This window comes from Chaetomium tenue (assembly GCF_020726465.1).
Source record: "Chaetomium tenue strain MPI-SDFR-AT-0079 chromosome Unknown F5144scaffold_3, whole genome shotgun sequence".
NCBI classification, from domain to species: Eukaryota; Fungi; Ascomycota; class Sordariomycetes; order Sordariales; family Chaetomiaceae; genus Chaetomium; species Chaetomium tenue.
The window spans coordinates 3,148,749-3,171,774 of record NW_027117331.1 but is presented as its reverse complement, the minus strand read 5'-3'; the positions used below and the strand labels follow the sequence as shown (position 1 = coordinate 3,171,774).

The window sequence follows — 23,026 nt, the reverse complement described above, 5'->3', positions numbered from 1 at the left end:
ACTGGGCTTGGGCTTTCGTTCATACCACTATTATTCTTCGCTCCTGTAGAGTCGTTTTTAGGTATTTGTTGGGCGGCTCCTCTACTTCGCTGGTCTCACAACTTGAATACCACTTGCAGTATCGTATCGTATGTGTATTCGAGGGACGAAAGAACCAACTCAAAATCGTCTCCCAGTCTAGCAAGGAATCGTTGGTGGAAATCTAGGCAATCATGAACACCACCATCACCAGCTATCTTGGCCAAACTCCAGAAACGCCGTACGTGCCTAATCACATGCATTTCGCCGAACCAATTCGCAATCACAATCCTCAGTCGTGAATCTTGGTCCCAAAAAGCCCAAAACATCGTACCCACTGACCTTCGCGTTCCTTTCCTTCGTAGACTCCATACTGCTTGATGCAGCAAGTAAAGGGGATGTTCGAGACTGTTTTCCCGTCACCCTCGCCCTCGATTTCGGGGTGGGAGCTCTGCAGCGGCGGTTTCGGGAGCCGTGGCTGGGATTTTCCAGCGCGCCTGGACCGATGGTGCCTACCATCCTCCGTCTCTTGCTCCATTTGTTTCCTCCCAGCAGCTTGAGTCTTGAGCTCCTCTAGATTTCCCCACAGCGTGAACATGCGTTCGCGCAACTTGTTGAGCGTGTCTGTGTCCTGGTGCAGGTCGGCCGCATCAAGGCCCGTCAGGCATTGTGCCTCGAGGTTGTCAACAAGGGCCCAGAGGCGAGGCGGCGGCCCAGAGCCCTTTGCGTGATCAGAAGGGGTTGGGTCTTCGAGCTGCAGGGCGAAGCGCCATTCCCAGACCCGCTGGCTTCTGGAGGCCTCCTCGTCATCAGATGACGAAGGACCCTCGCTGTCTTCCTCGTTGTCGGAGAGCACATCGTACTGGGTTTGTCTCCGCCCATAAGCAAAGTCTTCCAGCGAGGCCGGGAAAAAGTCGACCACGCGAACAAAAGCTTTGAACTTGGCGCAAATGAAAGGTAACACCAGGGTGGTGTTTTGGTTCTTGGTCGGTATCTCATGCACTGTCGGCTGGAGGATGGATGCGATAGTAGAGTTGGGTGCGTCGCGTGTTTCGCAAGTGACGTGGTGGTTGAGATTGAGTTGCGGTTCCTGTTTGTCAAGCGTCTCCTCCGCCCCCTGGTGTTTTTTCGCTCGACGGGCCTCACACCGGCGATCTTTCCCATTGATGGGGGGAGCCTCCTGACCCGACGAAGCGGAAGCTCTTCGCTTCAGTCCCGCTACTTGGGCGGATTTGACCTCCTTAATCTGCCGTTTCTTCTTCTTGTGGTAGTCGCGGCATCGGCGGAGCGCCTCCTTCAGGTTCGGGTCTATTGTGTCGGGGTCTCTGGTATCGAGAACATACACGTTGATTGTTTCGTTGCCGGCGCGCATGAAGCCTTCAAGGAACTGGCCATCTCTGCCATACTTGATTTGAACATTGCGCAGACTGACCCATTGCCCAGCTTTTACCTCGTCACGGATGTAACTTGCGTGAGGTTCGTAGCAGGTGACCTGAAGAGACTTTTTCCCGTACGGCCCGATCCATTCTTCGCGGGGTATATTGGCGCCGCCCGTAGTGTACCCGTACGGATCAACGCCCGATGCCAATTCCGACAGCCCTTCCCATGCCTGTGGGTGGAAGTGTGTATTCTCGGTGTAATCCGAGACATACAGGGTAGCTAGATTGAAGCCGGCGTAGGGTTCCCTGGCCACGTGTACAATCAAGTCGTAGAACTTGCCCTCTTCCACATCCTTAAGCAAGCCGAATTTCCGTCTGGTATTGAGGGACTGTGCCGCTCTGGCTTGGAACTCGGTCTCTTCGGGGAGGAAACACTTATCAATCTTGTGGTGTATGTGCGAGACATAAGCGGTCTCCTCGGGGCTGGGCACATGGCCATCTCGCTTTGAAGCCGGTTCTAGGGCGATTTTGGCGGATTGAGGGGGTTTCGGAATCTTGGAAGCTTTGTATACTCGGATTGAAGTTGCACGGTTGGTGATGAGGGAAAAGGGGTTGGACTGGTATTTCTGTACCTTGGCAGCGGTTACAAGGACAACATCACCCACATCGACCTGGGGCATATCGGCTTCTGAACGGAAAATGACAAACTCGAGGTCATTTTTCTCATCCTCAGCGGATAGATCGTACAGGGTGATGGTAGATTTGTGGTCTGCTAACGTGTTAGACAACCGACTCTGAATAGAAACCGCAAACAGATGCAACTCACCATTGCCACCGGTTGGTGTGGGGAGGCGCCAGTCTTTCACCACGCCGACGACATTAACAAGACTCCCTAGAGATACATCCTCCTCCAAAATCGTCTTAAGATGGATGAACTTGGGGGGAAGAGAAGGCTCCGATGGGGTAGAACCTCCCGGCCCCTTACTCTTCTTCCAGGAAGCCCCCACGGGCATTGTTGTTGGAAGGCGCTAGGAACGGGAGAGAGAGTAGAGTACTTGGTATTTTCAAGAATGAGTGACATGGGGCTAGAACTAAAGTCCCAAGTTCATGCTTCTCTGTAGATTTTGGTTCGGTGTGCTGGTGATGGTGTCTTGGCTCCCCACCCAGTTCCACCGTGGTGTTGCTGCTGCAACGCGACTGCAAACGCGTCTTCAGGAATGGCCAATCGCCCGAAATCACCATTCACTCGCCATTTCATGTGCACATGCAATCTGACCCCGCTGCTAGGTCCGTGCTTCACACGTGGGTCTTTCTTTGAGCAATGCCCCGCTGTTGGTGCCTTCAAGCCTGAGGCACCAATCAGCTGCCGATGACTCGGGCCTTGGTGGGGCGTAAAACTGGGCTGCTCCCCCATCCCAGTCAAACACACTGAGAGGGACAAGAGACCCCGTTCTGTTTCCAGTTTCTGCGTCTCCAAATTCTTTCATTGTCCAAAAACAATCACAAACTCTTCCACCCATTCCTTTCAGAAAACCAAGTGCTGGGCCACATCAACATAGCTTTCTCAACGCTGTGGCAAGCTGACTTCCAGCGCAAATCTTCATTTATTTTATTTCGACATCACCGTCGCGGTTCCCGTTGCCGTGTTTCAGTGATCGCCGCCCGCTCCCCTCCCTCCATCGCCCAAGCTCAAGTCGTCAACGGCGACCGACAATCGCAGCCATGGCCGAACGATACATTCCCGAGCACCGTCGCACCCAGTTCAAGGCGAAGAGCACCTTCAAGCCCGAGGAGCTGCGTCGCCGCCGTGAGGAGCAGCAGGTCGAAATCCGCAAGGCGAAGCGTGAGGAGAACCTGGCCAAGCGCCGTGGTATTGGCACTGGCGATGACCGCCCGGGTGCCTCCTTGGGTGCTGCCCCCGATAGCGACGATGAAAACCCGCCGAGCGAGTCTCAGGTATGTCACCTCTCCTACCCTGTCCCAAATGCACATGTCATCGTTCGTCATCGACTCTCCGCATCCAAGAGCTGCAGCTCCCATGATGTATTCACCCCACTTGTACCCCGCCGTCTGTTGTGGTCACTGCTGGTGAGACCCGGTCCGGTCCGCATTCGGCACCGCCCGCACTACTACCTACACACTACACCAACATCATCGCATCACAGCAATACCGCCGCAATACGTCATTCAACAGCATTTCCCACTGCCTACCCATTTTTTAGTACACCTGCCGCCACCAAGCTCGTATGCTAACTTGAGATGCGCAGCTTAACGAGGACCTCCCCCAGATGGTTGCCGGCGTCTTCTCAGACCAGATTGACCTCCAAATTCAAGCTACGACAAAATTCCGGAAACTGCTGAGCAAAGAGCGCAACCCTCCTATCGAAGAGGTTATCAAGACCGGTGTCGTGAGCCGTTTTGTCGAGTTTCTGCGGTCGCCCCATACCCTTGTCCAGTTCGAGGCTGCCTGGGCCCTTACCAACATCGCCTCTGGCTCCGCGACACAGACCCAAGTAGTGATTGAGGCCGGCGCTGTGCCCATTTTTGTTGAGCTCCTCAACAGCCCTGAGCCCGACGTACGTGAGCAGGCCGTTTGGGCTCTTGGTAACATTGCTGGCGATAGCCCGCAGTGCAGAGATTACGTCCTGGGCCAGGGCGCCCTGCGCCCCTTGCTCAACCTCCTTGGGGACAGCCGCAAGTTGAGCATGCTTCGTAATGCTACCTGGACCTTGAGCAACTTCTGCCGTGGCAAGACGCCCCAGCCTGATTGGAATATGGTGCGTCGACAGCAGCCCTCTTCCCCACTGCTCTTCCCTATCACGTGATGCTAATGTGTCCCAGATTCAGCCCGCACTTCCGATTCTCGCTAAGCTCGTGTATTCTCTGGATGATGAGGTCCTGATTGACGCCTGCTGGGCCATCTCATACCTGTCCGATGGCTCCAATGACAAGATCCAATCCGTGATCGAGGCGGGCATCCCGCGCCGGCTGGTCGAGCTTCTCATGCATGCGTCAACCTCAGTCCAAACTCCCGCCCTCCGCTCGGTCGGCAACATCGTCACCGGCGACGATGTGCAAACCCAAGTCATCATTAACTGCGGCGCCTTGCCCTGCCTACTATCACTGCTGAGCAGCAATAAGGACGGGATCCGGAAGGAGGCTTGCTGGACTATCTCTAACATTACCGCCGGGAACTCTGCACAGATCCAAGCCGTCATTGATGCCAATATCATTCCGCCCCTCATCCACTTGCTCACCAATGGCGACTTGAAGACTCGCAAGGAGGCGTGCTGGGCGATCAGCAACGCCACCTCGGGCGGTCTGCAGAAGCCTGAGCAGATTCGGTATCTGGTTAACCATGGCTGCATCAGGCCGCTTTGCGACCTCCTTGCTTGCCCTGATAACAAGATCATTCAGGTCGCGCTGGACGGTCTCGAGAACATCCTCAAGGTTGGAGATCTCGACAAGCAGGCCTCTGGTGAGGGCTCCGACTCGATCAACCGTTATGCGCTGTTCATCGAGGAGTGCGGCGGTATGGAGAAGATCCATGATTGCCAGACCAACGCCAACGAAGAGATTTACATGAAAGCCTACAACATCATCGAGAAGTACTTCTCGGATGAGGAGGAGAATGCTGCCGACGATGCCATGGGCCAGAACCAACAGTTTGGCTTTGGTGCCGCGAACGGCTCTCAGCAGGGCGGCTTCAACTTCGGCGGGAATGGCGCTGAATCGATGGATATGTAAAAGTTTGGTCAAGGGAGGATACGGCGGGCTAGGTGGCGAAAGGATAGGCTCGATATGCTATCGGCCTTCCTGAAGTTACTGAGCCCCTCCCTTGCCCCGGCCATGCAAGACTGACATTCCCACCGTCCCGCTGCGTTTTCCACCGGACTCCGAAAACACGGCACATCTATGCTTTCGGCTAACACCACCATCCCTTAACCCCAAACGTACCCCTCGACATCACCACCCCACAGCTCAACAAGCTTTACCTTAATTTTGTTTTATCGACAACCCATGGAATAACAGCATAGAGGGAGCGGCCAGGTCGTTTGGTAGCTTGATAGCTCCAGCCTGGTGAAAACATGGATGCGTCTTATGAGTAGCGCAGGAAGGAGAAAAGGGTCTGAATGGTAGCTTGATAGCTCCTACCCTATGACGAAGACGGCGGGGGCGCACGAGCCGCGCCGCGCCGGAGGTGAAACAGAAGCCGATGTGGCTCAATCCTGGGCGCATGTGTCGCCTCAGGGCCGGCCATTGCTAGTGCATGGCCGCAAGAGAGGTGGCTGCCGTGGATACTTGTCTTTGGCTACTGACCCATCAAGTGGTGGGCGGCAGGACAAGCCGAGGCGGGTTTTTGATGACGGGATGTGTGGGGCGGCTGGTATATGGACTACTGGTAACCTCCTGCAGACAGACAAATGAAGCCACGGCAACGTTGACATAAATTCCGAAGATGATAAGTGTGTCAAGCAAAGGTCATAGATGTATATGCGCTGGTGTGTGAACATGCGCGCGCGCGTGTGTGTGTGTGTACACGGGTTGAGACACACACGTCGGCACAATCAGAACCAAACGCCCGCTGTCAACACTGTGACCGAATTCGTCTATTCCCGCCGCCCATAGAAGCCAATAGCTAACCGTGTTTTATATGCCCATGTATGTATATCTAGCTAGACAGCGCGTTATTGAACCAGTCGGTTGCATCAATCCTACCCATCTGAGAACAGCCAAACAACCGACCAAGCAGCTAACACCCATCCATCGACTTCCAGCAACAACAACGAAGAAACGTGAATCCCAATCACGCATCCATCCCGTCCAACTCAATCAGCCGCGTGACAAGCCGGATGATTTCGGCCCCGACCCCGGGCCCCTCTGACGACTCGAACGCGGCCGGTTTCTCGATACGCCGTTCGATCAGCCGGTCGATGACCCCACGCAGCCGCGATACCAGCACGCCGATACGCGCCCATCCGCGCAGCCGCAACCAGCCGTCTACCAGCAACCCGCGGCCCTGCGTGTCAAGCGCGATGTCGCCGGTAAAGAGGAGGAGGGTGTAGGCGTTGAATGCTGTGGGGAGGGGTTGGTTAGTTGGTAGGTTTTGATGATGATTGCGTGGGGATGGGGGTAAGAGGGGGGGTTGTATGTATTGAAGCTTTTTTAGGGGCGGAAAGAGTAGGAAAGGAGAACTCACGCGTCAAATCCCGCACAAAAACCTTGCTCGTGGCCATCATGTTGAAATACGACACGAACGCCGCGCTCCCAGAAAACCCTTGGCTGTCAAACATGGTGCTGGACGGATGAATAAAGACGCGGCCGTGGTCTTGCGAGAAATACTTGATCGTCTTGGCCTCGGGGTCGAGTTCAACCGCACCCGAGACCGACGTCGCGAACTTCTTGTCGGGGAACTGGATACGGCAGAGCTGCGGCGCAAAGGCGGACGCTGTGAGTGCGCGGAGGAGAGGGGTGGATGCCGAGGGTTGGGAGGGATAAGGGCGGATGCCCATTTCGGACAGCGAGGTGTAGTACTGCCATCTGGTCGAGGCGATGTCCGATAGCGTGGGGAATGAAAGGAAGTTCTCGTCGCACCACTGCCGAACTCTGCGGTGCTGGATGGAGCGGTCGGCCATCATGTTGTCCCATTCCTGGTACGCCCGAAGGTCGGTGAGCAAGTCACCATCCCCACGAGCGAAGCGCATTTTTGCCTCCTTCGCTTCACTGCGTTTGTCGGCCGGCGAGAGGAACGGGCTCTTCGTGCTCAGGATGGCAGCAATGGTAACACAGTCGTCGAGGCAGCCAAAAATGGAGCCGTAGACCATCAGTTTGCCGCAGCGCAGATCCGAAGGTATCATAGCCAGCTGCTGACCGAGGGCCGTTAGCTCGTCGCCATCCAGGGCGCCCATCCGCCGGAGCATGGTAATCGCTCCCTCCACAGCGGTCGCCTCCGGTGGCGTGGGGGCGCGCGAGAGAAAATGACTGATATCTCGAATGCCCATGGCACGGACAGCGAGGCTAAGCTGTTCAAGTGGTACGCGTCGGATTTCTGGTTCCGGGCGCTCGGCCATTTGATACTCGAGATTGCGTGTGTAGAGTTTGTAGCATTTACCAGCCTGGACACGGCCAGCACGGCCGCGGCGCTGCTTGCAGGCGGCGAGGGACGCCCAGGTCTCCTCCAGTTTGCGCATGTTGTTTGCTGGGTCAAAGGAGGTCTCTTTGACTCTGCCGCTATCAATGACAGCGACGATGTCATCGATGGTGATGGATGTCTCTGCCACATTGGTGGCGACAACCACCTTCCTCCGGCCTTGCGGTGCGGAGGCAAAGACTTTCTTCTGCTCCCTAGTCTCTAGGGACGCATGTAAAGGCAAAACGTGAAGCGACGGTGCTGATCGTAGGGCGTTGCATGCGCGGTTGATCTCGGCCACGCCAGGTAGGAAGATTAGGATGCCGCCAAGCTTCTGCCTCGATGATAGATCCTCGTCGATGCTCTTGACCGTCTCGAATAGCAGGTCGTAGTTGATGCGGGTACCAAGTTTCTGGATAACCTTGTTGATGGGGTCCGCCTGGTCTCCAGAGGGTGTGCTAGCCCCATCATCATAATAGTCATACCTATTCCCAACGCTGAAACCTGTCATCCGGATCACGTCGTCGAGGTAGTAGTCCTGGACTGGGAATGTGCGTCCCGAGATCTCTACCAAGCCAACGGTAACATTCTGCCGGTCCGCCATGAAGTAGTCTCTGAAGGAAGCAGCGTCTAGAGTGGCGCTCATGAGGATGAGCTTTAAGTCCCGCCGCTTGTAAAGGACATCACGAATGATGCTCAAGAGGAAGTCGGTATCCAAGCTACGCTCGTGGACTTCATCAACCACAACATGACTAACATCCGCCAACGAGGACACCACATCTTCAACCCGACCGCCCGAAGTTTGGAGGCGCCTTAGCAGTACACCAGTCGTCACGAAGGTAATTTTGGTGTTTGGGGTGGTTTTGCTCTCGCCGCGTATCGTATAACCGACTTCCTGCCCAACCTGAGTACATCGCTCCTCGGCGACTCGGTCGGCAAGACCCAGGGCGGAGATACGGCGTGGTTGTGTGACGATGATATTTGCTCCGCCTCCCAAGCCTTTGTTATACAGATCGTCCAAAATGAACTGTACCGACTGGGTTGACTTGCCGGAACCGGTCTCGCCAGAGATGATGGTGACCTGGTTCTCAGAGACAGTCCGGATGACATCAGCCCTAACCTGCCACGCCGGCAGACGCTCGCGCTGGGACAGCATCTTTTTGTAGTTAAGTGCCTCTGTCCTCGCCACCCATTCCTGTCTACTGCGAGGATTCGGCGTCCAGTTAATGGGTTTCGGGTACCGGGGTCTCCGCCTCGCTGTCCTAGCCGCAACCACAGTCGGCTCTTCGGAAGCGGCTGATGAGACAGCAGCAACATCCCTGAGAGCTCCTGGCCGTTCGATAATTTCGTTGATACTCTCCTGCACCCAGCTTACGAGATAGTAGATTTTTGCTTCCTCGCCTTGCAGCGACTCGCTTGCGTACGCAAGCGCTTTCTTGATGACGCTCAATTTGATGTAGGCGGGCAGCGGGGCTGCAACCGACACCACGACATGGGTCGGATACTGGGGCGTCTTCCGGAATTGCAGGTACGTCTCGACATTGGCATTGGCCCCGTTGACCACCGATTCAAGCCGTATCTGACATACCTCGGGTGAAGTGCGAGTGTATTTGTCCCCAAAACTGGCTTCCAGGGTTGCCATTTCCTCGTCCCAACTCTCGTCAGGGGTTCTCCACGAGTCGATTTCCTCGTCGTGGCCTGCACCCTGTCCTGTACCGCTCGACAGAAGCAATGTTTGCAAGGCCTCGGCAGCCTTGCCCTCGTCGCCACCGTTGGCGTCCAGAATCCGGCGACAGAGATCAATCGAGTACCCGGACTCTGCGAGGCGCTTTATGGCGCCTTCTCTCCGCAGGTCGGTAGCTGCCACCGTTACACCGGCGGTATACTTCTCGGGTAGGGCCCACCGCGGTAGGTCGTCCTCTGGGATATGCACCAGCAGCCACTCGAGCGTCTCCTCGCGGTCTTTACACTCCTCCACCGCCTCTTCGGCGTGGCTTTGGCGGAACCCCAACTCCTTGAACTCCTTCACAATCGCCGCCTTTTGGGCCGGCGGCATGACCACACCATGGGGATTCCACACCGTCTCCCTCCGCAACAAATCCTCGAGCTGCGACCGCGTCCTATTCCCCATCTCGATCTTGGGCACCGTCGCCCAGCCCCTCATAAGGGAATGCGACCCCCCTCCGCCGCCGCCGCCGCCACCGCCACCACCCCTGAAAGCGAGCGACACCCCTCCCTGGTTCCCCTCAGCTGCCTTCTCCCTCAAGGCCTGGGCCTGTGCCTTCTTCTTCTCGGCGGTCGCCTTGGCTTCTTCTCGCTCCCTTGCTGCCTGGAACGGATCGGCCTCGTACATCCAGCCCTTGCCTTCCTTCACATCCTGCTTCTTGAGGGCTTCAAAATCCTTCCACAAAGCCTTGTAGTCCGGCGGCAACGAGATGTGTATGTTCTTCATGTTGCACACGCGATACAGCGCGTAGGTGGCGGCAAAGTGCTTCGCCTCGAGGGCAGTCGGCTTGTAGGCCAAGTGCACGTGGCTCGGGGGCAGCTTGAAAGGCGGCAGACGGGTGACCTCGCCTGTCTTGGGGTTTTTGGCGGCTAGGCTGGTGAAAACAGAGAAGCCCTCCTTTGTCTTGATAGTGTTATAGTCGGGACGCTCCCACTTTTGCTTTTGGCAGTGCTCTGAAAGCAGGTTGACGGGAAGCTTGCCAGTCCAAGAAGCACCGCCGATGAGCTGGCGGGCAGTCGGGCGAGGCGGCCCATCGGGGGTTTCGGAGGGGTTTCCGTTATTAGGCGTCGTGGTGCTGGCGTTGGAGGGGCCGCCGCCGCCACCTCGTCGGCCTTTGGGATCCTTGTCTGAATTGGTGAAGACGATAAAGTCCCCTTCAGAGGGGGCTTTCGTCTTGGCGTCCTTCTTGTTGGTTTTGGCGGGAGCGGCAGACGGTGTGGGCGCCGGGGCGCTGTTGGTGTTTTTTCCCTTCTTTGCCATTTTAGGACCTTGTTTGTGATTCCTAGTTAGGATTGGGTTGGCGATATTTTGGGGAAGCAGATTTTGGATTTCTCAGTGAACCATGAGTGGCGTGGTGAGTGGATTCACACGATAGCAAACGACCCTGGTACTGAAATTGCCTGTGCGCAGCGGTCCATGGCAGTCCGGAGCTTGGAAAGTGAGTTAACGACGACTTGATCGTGTTCACAGCAAGCGTAAGCAACGAGTTGTGAGATGCATCTGTATGCTCAGATCAATCTTGAGGCTTACAGAATCCTTGGCAGCAGTGAAAAAGCCTGGGGCGGCGTTGAGGGTTGGAGAACAATTGACAGGACTTGGCGCTGTGGGCCCTCCCCTGAAGCTTGGCTTGAGACATGCAGTTACAGGGAGTTTCGCTATAAGCGATCGGTATCTCTTCCATCCTTCAGCAGGTCAAAACAGCTCTCGCCCCTCAAGGTCTCGTCATCAATTGAGATGAGTGGTTAGAAAAGCGCGGCGTAGCCATCATTTCGATTCCAATTGAGGAATTACCCCCCAACACCTGACATTAATACAAGCTACCTTGGGTGAACGGTCCGATCCCAAACCATCCCTTCGATGAAAAACATACCATAAAGCGTCCGATCCCCCGTGAAAATAATGGCAACGCAAGTCAAGGTTCTTGTATATATAAAATAGTCCCTCGATGTCCCGTGGTCTCAGTCACCCAGGATCCCTTTCGGTCCTCAGATAGTCCCTTGATTATCGCCGTAATGTCCGCTCATTGTTGGGTCGCTGGAACGAGGGGAGCCCCAACTTGATGCCTTCTTCCACATCCTGTAGGTTGAGTCCACACCCTTTGTAAATTTGGCACCCTCGACGCCAACATCGCCAACCGCGAAGTTCCTTCCGCAACCAGTAAACTCCCTGGTCTACGTCTCCTCGTCGTCCTCTTGCCCATCGACATCCTCACCTTCAAAATCATCCTCGCTTTTAACATCCTCGCTTTTAACATCCTCGCTTTTAACATCCTCGCTTTTAACATCCTCGCTTTTAACATCCCCGTCATCATCTCCTTCATCATCTTCCTCCTCCTCATCTTTTACCACTTGTTTCGCAGCCGACCCAGCCTTCCTCCCACGGCCAGGTCCTCCCCTCGCAGGTGTAGTCGGCCCCTTCCTCTTCGTCGTATCCGTCATAGGACTAGCAGCCACGGCAGCCGCCGGCGCAGTAGCTTTCTTCCCCGACCCCTTCGGCCTGCCGCGGCCCCTCTTGACCTGCCCCACAGGCGTAACCGCAGCAGGAACCCCCTCGTCCTCCTCCTCCTTGAGAGCAGCAGCCGGGGCAGCCACGGCGGCATCCAGCAATTTCTGCGCGCTCTGGTCTTTCCTGGGCCGGCCCCTGCCGCGGCGTGGTGTCGTCGCGACGGACGCGGTGGGATCGGCCGCCGCCGTTTTTCGCACGCCGCCGCCCGTTGTCTTGGCGCCGCTGCCCTTGGGCCGCCCGCGCGGCCGGCCGGACGGCACCGGCTTCGGCTTGCGCTGGGACGGCGACAGTGGGGGGCGGCCGCGCTTGCGCTTCGCCGGCTGGTCCGCGCTGGGGCTGGCCGGTGGGGTTGATGCCATCGTTTTCTTGTCGACTTACTTTTGCTTGTGTTTGTTTACTTGTTTTCTCCTCTGGTGATCGGGGTTTTCTGTTGAGGTGGTGTTGGCGGCAGCGTGGTTGGCGTGGTTGGCGTGGTCGGATGTTCGCTCAGAGGGGACGCGTTGGGACGCGTTCAGATGCACCCGTTTAGCCGCTCGGATCGATGACGTTTGAAGGGGTTGTTGCGGGTGCGTATTTGACGTGTCAAATTTACACGTGTGGGCAAGCCAGCAGGTTATGTGTGGGCCGTGCTGCAGTACCTTGGAATTTAATGAGTTTGGGTTTCCAAACGGTTGCTATTTACGGAGGTATTGTGAGTACTCGGGATAAAAGAAGCAAGGGAAAATCAGCGGTTGGTGCTGCAGTGCACGGGCTAACAAACACCATCAACCATTTTCAACCTGCCCATTTCTGGTTAGGTACTTCAAATTTCATTTTCGGTCAAAAAAATTAATTCATTTTGCCTCGTCCTTTACTTCCACAGCTTATTTAACACTGGTTCCGTAGGAAATAACGGTTATGGCGAGGTTAATCCCCTCGACCACCTGCGCCGCGCAGTACGGCTAAACCGTGTTGTATTGCTTGGCTGTATCAAGAACCAGGGGTGGGAATTGGAAGGTTGGTATGGTTTTCAGGTAGAACTCCGGTCGTTAGTGATGCTAACCGGGGTGCAGAAGCCCCAGAAGAGGAGTCGAGTGAAGGGGCTTCATGACCTCAGGGCCCCATTGCTAAGACTGGTCGAGACTACCACGAAATATGCACCTACCTTAGGTACCCAACCATGGGGCTTCCAACACTGCAAAAACAATCTCTTAATCGTGTTAGGGTGACAATGTATGTACATCTCTCACGTGTCCCACGGGAACACCCGCGAGATAGGAAGAAGGTAGGCTTTCACCACCGATAATCCCAGGGAGAACAGCAGACGGTAAACGAAACTATGCCTCGCAAGCCCCCAGGTAGTCCAATAACGCCATTCGCTGTGTGCATTGCCAGTGCCATTACCGCTCAGGTATTCCCAGCCGCCCCCGTCCCGGTACCTTTTTTTGTTCCCTTCCTATCCCGTATCTCTGATGCAGCTAAGACAAAGGAAATAAAAAAGCAAATAAAAGAAGAGGGAAAAACAAAACGTAATAGATCCGCAAGAACGTTGACAAGCCTCGTTGATACGGCGTCCGTCAGACCAGAGCCGTTCTTGATGCCCGCCCGGCTTGTTATTCCTCCACCAGCCTCCTGTCCTCGTTCCTCCGTTCCTCTCTCCTTCCGAAATGGCTGCCCCGACTGAGTGCCGGTGTAGCTCTGGGTATCATTCCCTCCATATTCCCGCCATCCCTTAGCTTCGTGCTCTCTTGCCATCTCCACCAGTGGCTTCAACCAGTCATAGTGCGGTGTAGTCATCGCTTCATATGCGAGACATATTCGGGCGCCCAGCTTGACGCCGCCCGTAGCAGTTTCGTAGTTGGCCGATGTTCGAGGATCTGCAGAATCCATGTCCCCCCTAGTCCGTCTTCCAATGCGTTCCTCCGTCCCCGTCCCCTCCAAGGTACAGTTCGATAGCATACAGCCCCATGGTTGCGGCAATGTTAACCCATCGCCATGTGCTGCCGCCGGCATCGCCCGCCCGCAGTGTCCACCCGGCATCGTCGCCACTGGAGACGCTAAAATGCTGGAGAAGCAGGCTAGTGTAGACGGCAATGAGCATAGACGGTGAAAACCAGCTGAGGAACCCAATTAGACGATTCGCTCCCTCAGTATCCTCCAGCGTCGGTTCCTCCATGATCGCGGTTGCGCCCAGTTCCCTGACGGCCGGAATGATCCGCGTGGCGCAATAAAACACGATGATGCGGTACGTCAACGAGATGATGACACTGGGAGTGATGGTCTGGAACGCGGCGTAGAGAAACTGGAATGACGAGCTCACGGCCGTGGGTAGGCTGCCCAGCATGTGCATCAGAGTCGAGTACGAAGCCATGATAATGGGGGGTAACGGGGGAAAGTCGGGCTGCGCTGCGGCTGCCTGCTCGGCCGCGGCCGCAGCCTCAGCCGACGGTTGGTAGTCGGTAAAGATTTGGTAGACGCAGAGGACGGCGTAGGCGAATAACAGGGAGGACTCTACGGGGTTCCCGCGTCCGCTGGCGATGCCGAAGGCGCACAGAAAGGCGGCCGATGTCATAGCGACCCCGATAAGGGTGGCATCCAAGTTGCTGACTTGCGGGAAGGAAATCACACGCCACAGGAAGTAGACGGCGCTTGAAATGATGGAGCCGGAAAACACGAGGAGGATGATCTGTAGTTCATTTAGCAATGGGTCTTGCCTTTAGAACGACGTACTTACCACCCATGTGTCACTCCGCCCGCGGTTGACAAGCCATCTGGTGATTTGGCCGGCGGCCTGGATGACCAACAGGCTGCAGAAACCCTCGAGAAGCTGGAAGACAGGGCTCGAGTAGCTCAGGGTGTTGTCCCATGCGCCCAATGCCACCGTCTCGATAAAACCCTCTTGGCCAAAGAACCACTGCTTCCAGGTCTTGTGGTGTGTCGATGTAATCTGCGAAAATGTGCGCGCTACCCAGCCGGTGCTATCGGCGTCGACCGAGAAGCGGTTCAGCGACCAAATCAGCAACGTCGGGATGACGACCCATTGTGACAAGCCGACCAGGTTCCTGAAGAACCACCGTATCCGCGACTTCTCTGGTGTTAGGAGTTTTGCGATGCTATAGAAGAAGTAGAACAGGAAGAGCGCTAGCGAGTAGGCCAGTCCAGCATCACGGCCCCCAACGTCGAAGGCGATGGGTATTGAGAGGACGATGCTGAGCAGGAAGATGGCGCTCGAACACGCGCTAATGAACCACCACATCGTAGCGGTGGCCGGTCGGTGATGCCTAGTAGCCCGGGCTAACAACGAGGGATCTGTTTTCGGCGATATTCGGTCGTGGTAGACGGTCGCGGGGTGCTCGTGACAAGTGGCTCGGCACTGTGCGCCCACTTGTGGAAGGGGTGGGGTAGGAGTTGGAAGGCAAAAATGATCGAGCAGCCGAGGGGCAGCTATACCACAGCAGAAAGCTCCCACGATCGGTCGATGGTGTTCGCCGTCCTGTCAACGTAGGCGGTGTATGCGATGGCGCGATGCGGTCCGCGGCTTAGGCGGTGGTCGAAACGATCGATTCGTCAATGATCCGAGGTATTGGTCTATGGCCCATTTGGCACCCAATGTTTCGCATGGACGGCGGGGAGCTGGCGGTCGGCGGCTTGCAGTGGTGTCGTCTTCAAGAAATAAGACTGCATCCCACAAAGCTTGTCGTTTCTTTGGTCCTTTTTCAAGGAGGCCGTTTCTTGAAGTTCTTGTCCACCGTGTCCAAAAAAAGAAGCGTGCCCTGCGCCAAAATTTAGAGTGTCCACTGTTATCTGCACGTGTATCCAGTCGCAGCTGCAGCTCAGGTCGACCCCGGCATTGACTGCATCGTCCGATCTGATGGCTGGACTTGTCCCGACAAACGATCTCTGAGCATGGCCACGCGAATCGAAGATGAGATCTGGTTCCCGGATGTTGGAGGAAGAGGCTGCTGTTGGCGTGTCGCATGTGCCGGAATCTGGTTGGAAATGATTGACGCAAGACACGGGAATGCAGCTAAACCCCTGAGCGAGCAGCATCTCACCGCTTCAGTTGGTGCATGCGCCATCGGTCTTGGCATTGTTCGGCGCATGTGACAGCAAGTCGTCATCCGCCAACCACGAGCGTCGATGGCGACAACATCAACTGACCCTTTTACCCACGCACGCCACGCTTGCCACGGTGCGGAGGCTTTCCCCTGCTTAACATGCACCAAGGCTCCATTTATTCCACATGATTAGAATATCAGCATCACCTATCGGGGCTAGTGGGTTCTAGGGCTATAACCGGCTGTCTCCGCTCCGGTCGTCATGATGCCATTTGAATTGGGAACTGGGAGGCGGGCAACCAAAGTGCCCGGCCCAATCATCATGTGGAAGCGCCGGGTGTCGCCAGGATGCTTACAACTTTTTACTTCACACTCGTGATTCAGAACCATAGAGCAGATACAAGATCAACGCCTCGTAGTTCTCTCGTCGGTATCAGGCCGTGGAAAGGATCAACCCTTTGCTCATACCCGTGGATCAGATCTATTGGGCTATCTATCTCTGTAAACATAAATGTATCGCGTTAAGATGATGGGGTTGGCCCTGATCAGGCAGGTAGTCCCTCCCCTCATTCAGACACACATGTGCTCAGAAAAGCGTGAGAACTAGCGCGGCTCATTTACCGGGCAGCGGCGGAATATGTTGTCCTATCTCGGCGGCTCCTTTTCGTGCTCACAAGGCTCACGCTCTCCCCCCGGTGTTACATATACAAGTCTTGCGTCAACACTCTCACTGCGTCCCCTTAATGGAATATAAACACCGCTTTTGCTCAGCGGTATCGGGAGGAGGACCGATTTGGCCCCTCTCGTCAACATAATCTATCAACAAGTTCACCAGGCAAACGGGTGTTGGAGGTCTCGTAAGCTTGCAACCCAAATTGGTAGGTAAATAACTGTCTGAGTAGCCTAGGTATTGGTGGCCTCGAGTTTTTCATGCATGTTTTCCAATGGTTGAATCCCAACACGCAGTCACGCCTCACGACCAGGCGCTAATCCTACCTAGCAACTGAACAGCTTACACTCAAACATGGTTACAAACCCCAAACCTGCCCGACAGTACCAGTGTATAAAATACCAAGGCAGGTGCCGAGGTCACCCCTCGCACTTGACGCGGCGATCCCTTCGCCTCAACCCTTCTATTGGTGCCTACGAAACTGCTCTGCGGTGTTGCAGTCAGGAGAACAAAACCCAATGCCTGCGCTGCGGCCCTACAAACAGTCAACTGAACAAAGCTAGTGACAAGCAATGACCAACACCCCACGCTTCCTTCAGGCGAACACTAACGGTTGGCTGACCGGCGTACTCCTAAACAGCCTTGCCGAGACTCAACACAGAATCAACTCGCATTTAGTCCCGCGTCCATTCCCTATTCATACCCCCTTTCATCACACCATGTCCAGCATTCGTCATGCTGTTGTAATGACACTATAGAAGAGGTGAAAAACAGGAATGTGTGGCAAGCATACCAGGTGCACACCATATTGCGCCGGTAGCCATGTTGCCCAGGGACGGGGATGCTGTGCTAATGGCTCAGCCCACAAAGGAAAACAACTTGTTCAGTAAATACTCTAAGAAACAGTGATATTCGTGCCTGTGACCATATACGCCAACGATACCCCAGCAGAGGCATGGTACATACAGTATCAACCCCCACGGTGCCGAAGACTCATTGCCACCGTTTCCCGAAAAGCAAGGCAACAAGTAGTAAACACCCGCCTCAAACGAGCCAGTCAAGCGTTTGAAGTTCAAAACACAGAGTTTTATCTACCAGGAACACGAAAGCCATGAGCAAGGGAGGAAGATCGACAGTACACGAATATTCTATCCAGACCGTTCACAGCGAGGCTGCACGACAGCGGTCCACTCCACAAGACGAGCGGGAGATCGACAGCCAGCCCCAAACCAATATCATAATTCCAGAACAGGCCCCGGCAAATCTTGACTTGGCTGCTTGGGTATGAAACACGCCCAAATCGCAAGGTAGATAATGGTAGGGCATCTTGGGCATGTCCCAGAGCAGCAGGTGGCAAAGCCTTTATGACGACAGCAGTAGATCGCATTTCGCGCATAAGCAACCATGTACACGAGTTGCCACCTCCACTCAAGGCGGTACCTCAAGCTGGAAAAACCGGGAAACCAGGCTCGAGAACACCTGGCCTGAGCCGGCGCCGTTCGCCAAGCGAGCTGATAGGGCTGCATCGAATCCATGTTACTGGACACATGGGAGAGGAACCGACGAAACGGGCGGTGGCCAATAAGGCGACACCTCAGCGGATAAGCTTGGACCCAGGGGCTCTTTTGTACGACGACCCGTATCAAGGAAACTGCGCTGGGGAGCAGTGGGCCCGCTTCCGGTGTGTGTGTCTTACAGATGGAAAGGGTGGGGGGCGGAAGGGAAAGGGACGAGGCGGAAAAGTGAGGCGGACCACATGGGTTGTGGAAACAGGCCAGTAAGGAGCGGGTCTGCCAATTCCCAAAATCGCACCCGTGCCGTCCACGAGCTTACGGCAAGGTAGGCATGAGTGGTTCGGACAGACTGGGCGGTGTAGCTGACGAAAAGGGTATGTGGTATGTATGGCTTTGGAGGAAGCCTCCTCAACTGTAAACACGCCTTCACTGGACAGGCCTCGGCCGTAGGGGAGGGGCCCTTGTAAAGGGCCATAAATAGGGGCCACCCCGCATGTTTTCGAAGACAGAGGGGCAAAAGAAAGCAACGTACACTTAACCTGCCGCCGCTGTCCCTTTGATATTCCCTCCCGCCCACCATGTCGTCCTCTTCCTCCATGAACAAATACTGGATCCCGCACCTGGACATCCACAAGAAGGTCATCACCCAGGAGCTGCAGTACTACCTCGGACCGGAGGCAACAGTGCGGTCTTTCACTCGCGATGTGTGTTGTTCAGTCTGCTTAGCTCTAGAGGCATTGAGGGCTAACACAGTCGCAGGGAGAAGATGGTTTCTTGATCACAACACCAGGACCTTGCCTAACAGATGTGAGCCACCGACTCCGCGGCGAAACCCGATCCGACCGCAAGATTGACAGCCCTTGCATCAGGAGCAAATAGACGATATATGTGTCAAGTCCAAAGAGATGTGGGAAAAACAAGCGGCGGCTAGGGCATCCGGGACCGCGAACAAAGTCCTTAAACGGCCACTCCACCAGCCTGTGGTCATGTCGAAAGCCGGCACGAGCGATTCGACAAGGCGGAGGAGAGAGAGCCGAAGGAGTACCGAGTCCAGAAGCCGACGTGATGAAAGACGGAGAAACTAATAATGATACCCCACTGGAAACCCAAACCAGGTCATGTCATGGTTTGTTGGCACCTAATGATGGATGCAGGGCCGGAGGGTAAACCTGTAGGCGGTTGTCTCGAAAGAGGCACCAGGGTTGGTGTTCCACTATTCTCTGGGTTCGGCAGATGTTGGCGGGAAGGAGAAGTGTGAGAGTGAATGAATGGCGCACAGAGTGTTTGATATTGGCCGCCAAGGATGCAGCTGCAAGATCAAACTGTGGCATGGCGGTCAGGGGGTTTTAGCTTCGGACCAGCAATATTGTGCCATCTGGCATGCCGCAACTGCAATGGACATCGAATTTCCCCTTGTGTTTGGCGGAGAACTGCATGTGTATGTCGGATCCTGCAGCCGAACCGAAAGCTAGTAAGCTTTTGAACGGACAGGGAATCCCAATTGGGCTGGCTCCATATCCCTGTGCATTTAGACGGGGCGAGACTCGGCGACGGTTGTAGCTGGAGATCGTGAAGATGCTGGGTGATCGCGGCGAGCTTTGCGCAAGTATCTGTGGCAGGCTTGCACTGGTCGATATCCCGCACTCCCGCAGAAATTTCGATTGTTGCATCAAGCCCTCTCCGCTCACCCAACCTCAGGACTTCATCGGCAGTCAACCACTGTGCTGCGAGAATATAACGGCCTCTGAAAATTATCGTAGATCAGACACAACTATGGTCACCCCCCAGAAATGAGGCCATTGTTGTGTGGCGGGTAGGAACGTCGGGATTGCGCTCCCCCTAGAGTGGTCTCACAACATATGCTGTGCCACGCTGAGTTCGAGCTGGTGGTGCTTTCCACAGAAAAAAGCTGTATCCTACCCCCGGAAACCGAAAGGGGGAGAACCGATCCGATAAACAACCAGTGCTGAGTTGGCGCACCCTCCCCGCCGTGCCCGGAAGCTTTCTCCTCGAGTACTGGCGAGACAACATGTCTCGCAATGCCGCGCCCGGTGAGAATGCCTCGAGCAATGTTGTCTGATCGCAGAACTGCATATCAAGACGCGGCGCGGCTAGTGGCTCAGCTGGCCTGCCCGAGGGCCTTGACTGTTGTTTCGTATCTCCGAATATCGAAAGGCCCGGCCGACCACAGAAGGACCGCTTGAGTATAAACCGCTAGACTTCCACGGTTCGACTCCCTGCTCGAGGCCAGCGGTGCTATATCAGTAATGTACCCGATGACATTTACCCACTCTCCCACACGGGTTTGTTCCGATCCGAGGCTTTCGAGAACCAAATTAACATCCACCAGACTGATGACGGAATGAGTTTCTTCTGGCAAACGGTGCTCTAGTGCCAGTACGCCGGACGCTGGCGAGTATGATGTTACACTGGCGGTATTTGGTCAGTATAGTGTCGTAAAGGTTTCAGTCAAACCACAACCGTCCGCAGGCCCGATCCAAGGACTGCTATAAATGCCAAACATGATTGTTTGGGTTAAGGAAAAGCAAATCTTACCAGCCTAGAAATCTCACTTTATCTCCCGTCTCTTTCCGTGGTAGTGAAGAGAGTAGGCACAATTGGGACGGTCGTGGACCATAAGACGACATGGTGACGCGCGGTCCTGGTGTGGTCAACACATTTCTACATTTGCTTCGCTTCGTAGCGTTGGGAGTTTGAAACCCCAAATCCAGCTAGGTGCTTTCTCAGACGGGAAAATTTGGTATTCGTACTGGGGGGATTGTGTCGGGCAGCACAGATAATCAAGTGCCGGACGCAGTTCCATTCTCTGTGTTTTGCCTTCATCGTCCAAAGCTACCAGGTCACATGACTGATGGGCATAAACGGGTAAATCCCGGGCTGAATCGCTAGGCTTGCGCGTGCCGCAATCACCCGACCCAGCAACGGCCTTGTTGGCGCCTTGCATCATACCCCCGATAGGCAGCCTTGCTTAACATCCAGACAATCTTCGTGCTTTCGTCATCTACAGCTTTTGGTCCCGAGTTCGACACATTCCTGAACTGGACAGCCTGCTTAGTCTGCGCGTTCTCTCTTTGGCTGCCACTCGATAAGCGGACGACGAAGCGACTTAAGTCAGGTTTCGACCCCGCCAAAACACTGCGAGGCGTCATCGGCACAGCTGATCAGCTGCCCCTGCCCTCCCACGAATACTACAACAGCCCCGAGTCTCGCCTCGATTCCAACCCGCGATTCCTCACCTCGCCTAGACCACCGTCTACCGCCAATTCCGACTAGACAAACTCGCCATGTCAGGTATCTGGGGCTGGTTTGGCGGTGGCGCCGCGCAGAAGCGGAAAGATACACCCAAGAATGTCATCCTCGACTTACGGACGCAGCTCGAGATGTTGCAGAAGCGCGAGGCCCATCTCACACGCCAGATCGAAGAGCAAGAACAGATCGCGCGGAAGAATGTCAACACAAACAAGACCAGTATGCCTTTTTTTCATCGGCGCTTTTATGGATCCCGTGCGACTAGAATGCTAACCCATGGAACCCGGCAGCTGCGAAGGCGGCACTACGACGCAAGAAGATCCACGAACACAATCTCGAGCAGACACTGAACCACATCGGGACCCTCGAACAGCAGGTGAACGCGATCGAGTCAGCAAATATCAACCAAGAGACGTTCATTGCTATGCAACGGGCAGGCGATGCGATGAAGACCATACACGGCAAACTTACCCCGACCAAGGTCGACGAGACGATGTGGGTTTTCTACTTGATCGTAAAGCGGGGATACGCAAGAGCTAGTACTGACGCGCTGGCAGGGATAAATTACAGGAGTACAACCGGCTTAACGAAGAGATCGCAGAGGCAATGGGCAGCGTCAACGTGGGCCCACAACTCGATGACACAGAACTGGAAGACGAGCTTGAGGCACTCCAGCAGCAGGATCTCGAAGACAAAATGCTGGAGACCGGCGCGGTCCCTGTGGATTCCATCCAGCGGCTGCCAACTGTGGCGAACGGGGAGAGTAAGTTCATACAGGCTCGGGTAGCCTTCGCACCGGTTCAGACTTTACTAATATTGTTTCAGTCAAGGGCAAAGCACCCTTGGTTGCCGAGGACGACGAGGAAGCGGAGCTCAGGAGGCTGCAAGCCGAGATGGCTATGTAGACGTGAGGATTTGCGTCGCAATGACGTGGTCTCGCTGTCACTTGCCTGGAGTATACGGACCGGTTTTCAATTTGGCGTGGTTCCCTTCGCATCTATTATGAGCATATGGGAGGATAGGTGATTGTGGGTAGTGTTTCCCGCATAAGTATCGACACAACTTGGGGGGGTTTGCCTCTCACTCGAGGGACGGCGTTTGAGGTTCAGGATTTAACGTAGTTATGGGAGGTCGCTGGGGAACATGTCAAATGCAACTCGCTTATGGTAGTATGAATTTTGATACACCAGATCTGTTCACTGCCTTACTCGGACCTACAAAAGCTTGTTTGCAGTTATTAATTAGGTACCTCCTAGAATCGGCAAGCACGTTGATGGCCCGGGCAACGACCTCCAATATTGCCGGGAAAAAGGGGACACAAACTCTTCCGTTACTCATCGCCCCATGACATGCTATGTGTGTCCAAGTTCGACAATCTTGGAGAGCGTCTTTATATTTCATTCGTTACTGTGTATATTCAGGAATTAAACCATCCCCGGCCGCTTCGATCCTCACCGTCGCAACCTCATTTCAGAACCACTCTAGGTCTTGCTTGGTACGGACGGCCTGGCCGATTTACTGCCATCGATAGCGGTACTGATTTTTCTGTCGGCGGAGAGGTGATATGCAAGGGAATAATGATACTCCTTGGGACCAGTCCAACGGCCTTCCGTGGTCCGGTTACCCCCACAGCACCTGACTCACCAGGTTGCATGCTTACTCAAACTTTGCCGGCCGGGCCTTAAAAGTTAAAACCCAATGTGCACGGGTGACATGACCAATCGCGTGATAGAACCTGTCGGAGTCAGACACGGGGGGAGATTACCGCATTAAAAGA

General features: G+C 55.1%; 8 protein-coding genes across 8 annotated transcripts; 3 read left to right on the top strand and 5 right to left on the bottom strand.

Annotated features, from left to right (window-relative positions):
- Positions 1 to 105: 105 nt before the first annotated feature.
- Positions 106 to 2,653, bottom strand: F5144DRAFT_194891 (uncharacterized protein). The gene is made up of 2 exons (XM_066782851.1): positions 2,224 to 2,653; positions 106 to 2,166 (listed from the first exon to the last, which is right to left on the bottom strand). The coding sequence occupies exons 1-2, from the start codon at positions 2,408 to 2,410 to the stop codon at positions 311 to 313; spliced, it is 2,043 nt and encodes a 680-aa protein (XP_066645064.1). The 5' UTR covers positions 2,411 to 2,653; the 3' UTR covers positions 106 to 310.
- Positions 2,654 to 3,018: 365 nt separating this feature from the next.
- Positions 3,019 to 5,346, top strand: F5144DRAFT_194836 (armadillo-type protein). Its single transcript, XM_066782850.1, has 3 exons — positions 3,019 to 3,353; positions 3,665 to 4,174; positions 4,245 to 5,346. Exons 1-3 carry the CDS (start codon positions 3,120 to 3,122, stop codon positions 5,142 to 5,144), a joined length of 1,644 nt encoding a protein of 547 aa, XP_066645063.1. The 5' UTR covers positions 3,019 to 3,119; the 3' UTR covers positions 5,145 to 5,346.
- Positions 5,347 to 5,931: 585 nt separating this feature from the next.
- On the bottom strand, positions 5,932 to 10,792 carry F5144DRAFT_628771 (P-loop containing nucleoside triphosphate hydrolase protein). The gene is made up of 2 exons (XM_066792348.1): positions 6,598 to 10,792; positions 5,932 to 6,473 (listed from the first exon to the last, which is right to left on the bottom strand). The coding sequence occupies exons 1-2, from the start codon at positions 10,511 to 10,513 to the stop codon at positions 6,205 to 6,207; spliced, it is 4,185 nt and encodes a 1,394-aa protein (XP_066645062.1). The 5' UTR covers positions 10,514 to 10,792; the 3' UTR covers positions 5,932 to 6,204.
- A 159-nt stretch (positions 10,793 to 10,951) lies between these two features.
- F5144DRAFT_628770 (uncharacterized protein) lies at positions 10,952 to 12,520 on the bottom strand. The gene has a single exon (XM_066792347.1). It carries the CDS (start codon positions 12,115 to 12,117, stop codon positions 11,425 to 11,427), a length of 693 nt encoding a protein of 230 aa, XP_066645061.1. The 5' UTR covers positions 12,118 to 12,520; the 3' UTR covers positions 10,952 to 11,424.
- A 1,007-nt stretch (positions 12,521 to 13,527) lies between these two features.
- F5144DRAFT_194805 (ICE2-domain-containing protein) lies at positions 13,528 to 15,113 on the bottom strand. Its single transcript, XM_066782849.1, has 2 exons — positions 14,472 to 15,113; positions 13,528 to 14,423 (listed from the first exon to the last, which is right to left on the bottom strand). Exons 1-2 carry the CDS (start codon positions 14,991 to 14,993, stop codon positions 13,635 to 13,637), a joined length of 1,311 nt encoding a protein of 436 aa, XP_066645060.1. The 5' UTR covers positions 14,994 to 15,113; the 3' UTR covers positions 13,528 to 13,634.
- A 3,444-nt stretch (positions 15,114 to 18,557) lies between these two features.
- On the top strand, positions 18,558 to 18,858 carry F5144DRAFT_601491 (uncharacterized protein; the record flags this gene model as incomplete). The annotated part of the gene is made up of 2 exons (XM_066791150.1): positions 18,558 to 18,683; positions 18,739 to 18,858. The coding sequence occupies 2 exons, from the start codon at positions 18,558 to 18,560 to the stop codon at positions 18,856 to 18,858; spliced, it is 246 nt and encodes an 81-aa protein (XP_066645059.1).
- A 1,015-nt stretch (positions 18,859 to 19,873) lies between these two features.
- F5144DRAFT_194782 (CST complex subunit Ten1) lies at positions 19,874 to 20,785 on the bottom strand. The gene is made up of 3 exons (XM_066782848.1): positions 20,751 to 20,785; positions 20,536 to 20,641; positions 19,874 to 20,408 (listed from the first exon to the last, which is right to left on the bottom strand). The coding sequence occupies exons 2-3, from the start codon at positions 20,625 to 20,627 to the stop codon at positions 20,099 to 20,101; spliced, it is 402 nt and encodes a 133-aa protein (XP_066645058.1). The 5' UTR covers positions 20,628 to 20,641; positions 20,751 to 20,785; the 3' UTR covers positions 19,874 to 20,098.
- A 360-nt stretch (positions 20,786 to 21,145) lies between these two features.
- On the top strand, positions 21,146 to 22,535 carry F5144DRAFT_194596 (Snf7-domain-containing protein). Its single transcript, XM_066782846.1, has 4 exons — positions 21,146 to 21,468; positions 21,540 to 21,744; positions 21,807 to 22,012; positions 22,075 to 22,535. The coding sequence occupies exons 1-4, from the start codon at positions 21,285 to 21,287 to the stop codon at positions 22,152 to 22,154; spliced, it is 675 nt and encodes a 224-aa protein (XP_066645057.1). The 5' UTR covers positions 21,146 to 21,284; the 3' UTR covers positions 22,155 to 22,535.
- The last annotated feature ends 491 nt before the right edge of the window (positions 22,536 to 23,026 follow it).